General features: G+C 41.7%; 1 protein-coding gene across 1 annotated transcript; it reads right to left on the reverse strand.

The window, feature by feature from the left end:
- Window positions 1–1,201: 1,201 nt before the first annotated feature.
- On the reverse strand, window positions 1,202–5,129 carry LOC124658352. Its single transcript, XM_047196706.1, has 14 exons — window positions 4,978–5,129; window positions 4,623–4,672; window positions 4,302–4,478; window positions 4,064–4,206; window positions 3,680–3,949; window positions 3,452–3,597; window positions 3,067–3,134; window positions 2,900–2,968; window positions 2,643–2,816; window positions 2,441–2,565; window positions 1,981–2,340; window positions 1,694–1,833; window positions 1,538–1,606; window positions 1,202–1,451 (listed from the first exon to the last, which is right to left on the reverse strand). Exons 1-14 carry the CDS (start codon window positions 5,064–5,066, stop codon window positions 1,370–1,372), a joined length of 1,962 nt encoding a protein of 653 aa, XP_047052662.1. The 5' UTR covers window positions 5,067–5,129; the 3' UTR covers window positions 1,202–1,369.
- Between the last annotated feature and the right edge of the window lie 582 nt (window positions 5,130–5,711).

Below are 5,711 nucleotides of genomic sequence, written 5' to 3' on the forward strand. Positions count from 1 at the left end.
TTTAGCGCACAGGACCGGCAGCGCTGGTGGGCCGGAATAAACCAGTTAAACTGCGGTCCAACCGCCGGTTTCACGTAATAAACCAGCATCCGGTCTGACCGGTTCAGTTGTCTCAATGTCCTTAAAAATATAATTGCAACCACAGGGGGTTTGATCCCTACACCTGACATGCATGAGACATGGTCCTAACCAATTAAGCTGCCCCAGTTTGCTGAACAAAACAGAGACACGTTCCTTTTGTACTATTACTACAAGGTATCAATGAAAATTTAACAAATATAAAAGGCTTTTCTGCTTTGCGGCTTTGAAGTGGAGCGTCCCCAAGTTTTCCAAATGCATACTTGACTGTTTCAAGCTGCTGTTTACGGCTCGAAGCCTGTTAGTCTTCAACGATAAGTGTACTATTATGCCAAATTTTAAGTTTAAAATATTTTTACACACATAATTATTAAATTAATGTAGCATTTATAAGTTAAAATATATTACTTTATATCTTAAAAAACCAGACAATGAACCAGGGAACCAGCAGTCTAACCGGTAAAAACCTAAACCGATGGCCTCACTTATTAGATGACCGGTCCGGTTTTTAAAACTATTGATAGAACGAGTTAAATATTCCTCTCGCCGTGTACAAACAACAGTATAGACAACCGTGAAATAAAGAAACTAGCAACCAATATTCTGTGTTTCACGTGCACTAGTAGTAGATCGATCAAGTTCTGAAACTAGCTTCCAAAGGAGAAGTCGATCAGCCGGCTACGGACGTGTAGCAGCGAATCAATCATCCCAGCTTTTGGTAGCTTGATACAGGTAATCAACCAAGCAAGTTTATTTCTTGCAAACGTCAGAGGCACTGAAGGAATCGGGACCTGGCTAAATGTTACTACTATTTTTGGCTTCCTCTCGTGAAATGCACGGCACCAACAGCTATATGCTAATAACCAACCCAAAATCCACAGCCCATAAGAACATCCAGCATATTGTACAGTTTCACAATAGAAGTAACGGCTAACCAGCCATTGCAAGCGGCAAGCAATACTACAAAGATGAGATGTAGTTGGGCTGGCAGGTTTACAAAATCTACCGAACAACTATAGTTGACCTTTGATAGATTACGAATTATGTGATTGGTTACATGTTTTACTGTAAGAATATATATATATAGGGTTTATCTGAATGTCTAACCAAATGCTAGCAAACACATTAAACTGCACAATTCTTACTAGGATTGAACAATACCGAGTAAATTCTTGGTAGGATAAATACAGATTTCATATGTCCTTAAATACGTTACAGGGATACACACAAACACACCATAAATAGATACTTGAACATCTGAGAGAGCATTCCAGCAGTAGCTTCACCACCTCTACATGAGAACTTTTCCAACAAGCTGGTCTAGAGGATGAACTTGACCACCAAGAAACCAAGATGGCTTGGACACGGGCCACCTGCCATCCAATAATTTTTTTAATAAAAGTTCATTGCTCATATATGCTACCAAAAATAAATTAGCATCAGGAAACAGAACAATTACTGGTTTCTTTTTCTCTTCAGAGTCTTAGGAGACAAATCCATGTTCACAGGACGACTGACCAAAGTAGAACTGTCCAAACATATTTTCGATGTAAGTTGGTGCCAAACACCTAAACCAAACATGTGTCAACAATAAGCTTGGAAGTAAAAAAAATACCTTTCTAACAGATTGAACCCTTCGCGCACAACGGTTAGAATCTCCTTCCATGGCAGAAAAGGAGTTGTTAAACTATCATCGTAAAAGTTCATGCCAATGAAACTACCATCCAAACCAATAAGGGGGCCTCCAATCCCAACCTAACACCACCAAAAGCACAGAAGGTTAGAAGAACTTTGCCAACAGTTCAGTAGATGTATTAATAGATTCATCATACTACTCAAATGGATTAACTATCTACACCCGTACCATGTAAAAAAAATTGACCAGAAAATTCACCACTGTACCTTCTTGATTTGACATGTGGACAGACAAAGGTCTTGGCAATCAGGCTTTTTAGCAAGACCCGTAGAACGCTTTCTTTTACGCTCAATAACAGCCTTGTAGTTACCCTTCAATTCACCCATTGATGCCATCAATAATCCATGACATTTTTTAGTCCCACGCCCAATAGCTACTACCGGACGCCCTATAGTTGCACGCCCTACCGACTTAGTATTTCTAGACTTCCTGACATGGAAGATATCTTGCGGACATGTAGCAGCGGTGAGATCACTTTCTAGACGGACAAGGGCAATGTTGTAATTTTCGTGATACAGTTCCAGTTTCCCCTGCGCAACATGGTTTCTCGGGAGGAACACCTCAATCTGCAACAAACATAGTGATCTAAATTACAAGACCAAGAAAACTAATTAACCGTCACCTAAATTACAAGACCAAGAAAACTGAATTGGGTTACTAACTAACCTTCAACTTCTCGTCAATCTCGTTTTCAGAATCACCAGTCCTGACCAAACTGGCGGAAGTAAGAACGAGCGGGCAGTCTTTGCCTGTTATAAACATGCCTGTGCAAGCAAAACACCTCTTGTTCTCTGCACATCAGAACTTCGGTTAGTGAGGATAAAAATACTATCCTGAAGTGTAATGAGTATACAACTGTAAACATCACCCTTAAATGAAGCAATTGAGACAACACTTTGGGAAATTTCCCTAGTGATTCTTTCTCCAAGTTGACGCCAGATAGGATTCGGCCCTTTATCATAAGTGGCAGCATAAGGGTACCCTTCCCAGTAATGAAGCTGACCAAAATACTCTTCAAACGTACCAGTCAATCTCCCATTGACTGGTTATTTAGGACAAAAACACATAAGTTAGTAATGAACAAGTGCACAAGGGATAACTGAGCAATATAAGAGAACCACTTACGCTCAAACAAGAGGGGCGGTGGCAGGGGATAGCCCAAGGATTGAAGAACCTTAGATCTTACCATAAATCCTGATGCAATTAAGGTGTGTCACTCACATAATCAATATGGTGTGCAAAACTAATGGGCAGCAGGTAACATTTAAGATGGAAAGCATGATAATTCACACCTGAAGGGATGACTGTTTTTACACCTTTAGGCAAGGAGTATCCAGGGAAGTGGAAAGTCTTTCTGCAGTTGAACATGTTGAATACAAGTAAGAAAAATAGTTGGGCTGGTCTGCAAACTTTCAAACCAAAAAAAAATAGAACTACATGTGGAACCTGAGAGGAGTGGTCAATACTTGTTGGCAATGGATCGACATGCATAGCAATATCCAAAATATGAAAGAAAAAAAAGCAAGTTGCTGACTTCTTGGACAAGCAGCACGGCATAGTTTCTTAGTCTTTACAAGGTTAGTCTAAGAATAATAAGCTATTGCAGCTTAATTTTCATGATTTTTGTATAGACCGTACTAGTGGCTCATAAATATTAGACTTGCACAGAAGATATACCTGGTTTTCTTTAGAAAACGGTCCAACCAAGTATGAAGTTGCTTCGTGGGTAGCAAGGTGATCTTGTCTTTAACAGATTTAACGATAAGCCCAGCAAATTGTACTCCACCAGGAGCAAAATACAAAACTGGCCCTCCATACCCACTCTAGTACAAGTGTTAGGGATTAGAAAGGAAAAGGTTCCAACATATCATGCAAAAAAGTAAGAAAACAAATCAAAGAGTGTACCTCTGTTATCTCACAACTGACTGTCGAAAGGCCTTTATTCTTGTAAACAGGATGGGAACATATTGCGCCCATCAAAGTACCATCCGTAGCACGGCCAAATGCACATAGATCATTATTGAGTGTGCCTTGGGGCAAATCCACAGGATTACAGGTATCCATGGCGAAAATGTAATGGAGGCTAAAAGACGTGACAATAGCAATACCCTTCTTTTCATCATACACTGGCAAGAAGCCATGTAGAGTTCTACCTTCAGAAGCACGCACTTCAATCTACAGTGAGAAAACCCTCAGTACAACAACACAGAATGGTTGACCCCCAATTAGCTTGAAGATACGCGGAGCAAAAAAAAAATAAACATGAAAACAGTGAGCAGCAGCACCAACCCTCAAATTATCATCTCTGGTCCTATTATCATTAAATTTCTGGGCCAAGCGCGCCGAAGTCACAAATACTGTATGGTGATCTCGTATATTAGCATGCGTGTGGCCTACAGCTATTCCAGAGCATGCATATACCAACACCTTATCTGCACAAGATCATGATTTAAATCATTAACTGCTAAAGAGTGAATAAGATTTTGGAGAAGAATAGATAAGTTTATACATATAGCAGAATAATCACCACTCCACAAAGCAATTGAGACAACACCACGTCTGAAAATTGAATCTGAAATTTTTTCAGTGGCGTCTGGGTCACCAAATGTTTCCGGTTCGTATGCAGCATCCTTCATATTTTCCCTCAGCTCATTCCTGAACCGCTGTTCTATAGCACGTCGCTCCATAATCATTAGTCGTTTCACTGATCAAAAAGAACATGCATGATAAGCGAGGACATTGTGAGTGCTCTAGCAGTTAATTAGAGCGTGCAAGTGTGCAGCAATACGTAGAATAAAATGAAGGAAGAACCAGCAGCAAGAAAGATCAAAATCGATAGAGGACTCACATTGCAAATTCTTTACAAATGATTCCATCGCACTGCTGCTGCTCTCCTCTCTGCCATTCATAAAATATCTCAGAAAATATGTACTACTTAAATAAACAAACTTGACGAAATCCTAGTGCTTTACACATGATGAATCAGAGGGTCTTAAAGGCAAACCTAGAAACTGAAATCCTAGCTTAATTATTGCTGTAATTAGAGAGGGGGGAGGGGGTGACTACGATTGACGGAAAAACAATACGCAATGGACGGCTGGAGACAGAACTGAAACATCTCAGTTAGAATCTTCGAGTCCACTCGACTGGACAACCTGCTTCGTGGGGAATTATAAGCACATGAGGAGATGAGATACACTCACATCGCGGAGCTTGTCGCAGCTGACTCCGCCCGCGGGGACGACGAAGCTGAGGATGGAGCAGGTGTAGATCTGGAGGAAACGGACATCATCGCCGGTCTTCGGCGATCGAGGTTGAGCGCACCCCTATTCCGCAGCTAGGGTTTCGAGTGGAGTTTTTTTCTCCTTCTTGAGATTAGATTTTTTTTTTTTTTTTTTTTTTTTTTTTTTATAAGAATTCCAGCAACGCTTTATAACTCAGCGTTTGGAATGATTACAGGAAAAGACATACCCGCTGGTACTACTCCAAGCCACATATGGCGACCATGCGGTAATGATGTGGCATATGGAGCAAGCTCATGAGCCTCGGTATTGGAAGCTCTACTCTCATGCCTGAAAGATACTCCTCCTCGCTCCCTCGCCGAGTCCTTTATTTCCTGGAGAATGTGGCTTGAGAGTCCCAGGGACAGGCCTTCCAAACCCTTGATTACTTCCAGGCAATCCGACGCCACCATGATCTCACCCCTACACAGGTCTTCAGCCAAAGCAATAGCTTCACGACACGCCATGGCTTCCAAGCATCCTGGGTCAGTGACACCCTCGAAAACAACCGCCGATGAGCCCATGTACTGCCCATTGAACGATCTACACATCACTCCAACAGCTCCGCGGCATGTTGTCTTGGCCACAGCCGCGTCGGCGTTGAGTTTGCACTCGCCAGCCGGCGGTGGACACCATTTTGGGGCTGTCGCTTTGCT

Source organism: Lolium rigidum, chromosome 5, assembly GCF_022539505.1.
Source record: "Lolium rigidum isolate FL_2022 chromosome 5, APGP_CSIRO_Lrig_0.1, whole genome shotgun sequence".
NCBI lineage: Eukaryota > Viridiplantae > Streptophyta > Magnoliopsida > Poales > Poaceae > Lolium > Lolium rigidum.

Bases quoted from the DNA above. Each gene is read 5' to 3' on its own strand.
- LOC124658352 (XM_047196706.1), bottom strand. From the start codon at position 5,066: ATGATGTCCGTTTCCTCCAGATCTACACCTGCTCCATCCTCAGCTTCG. The intron at 3,598-3,679 runs GTACACTCTTTG...CACTTGTACTAG, and splicing joins TCAGTTGTGAGATAACAGAG to AGTGGGTATGGAGGGCCAGT. The intron at 2,817-2,899 runs GTAAGTGGTTCT...CTAAATAACCAG, and splicing joins ACCGCCCCTCTTGTTTGAGC to TCAATGGGAGATTGACTGGT.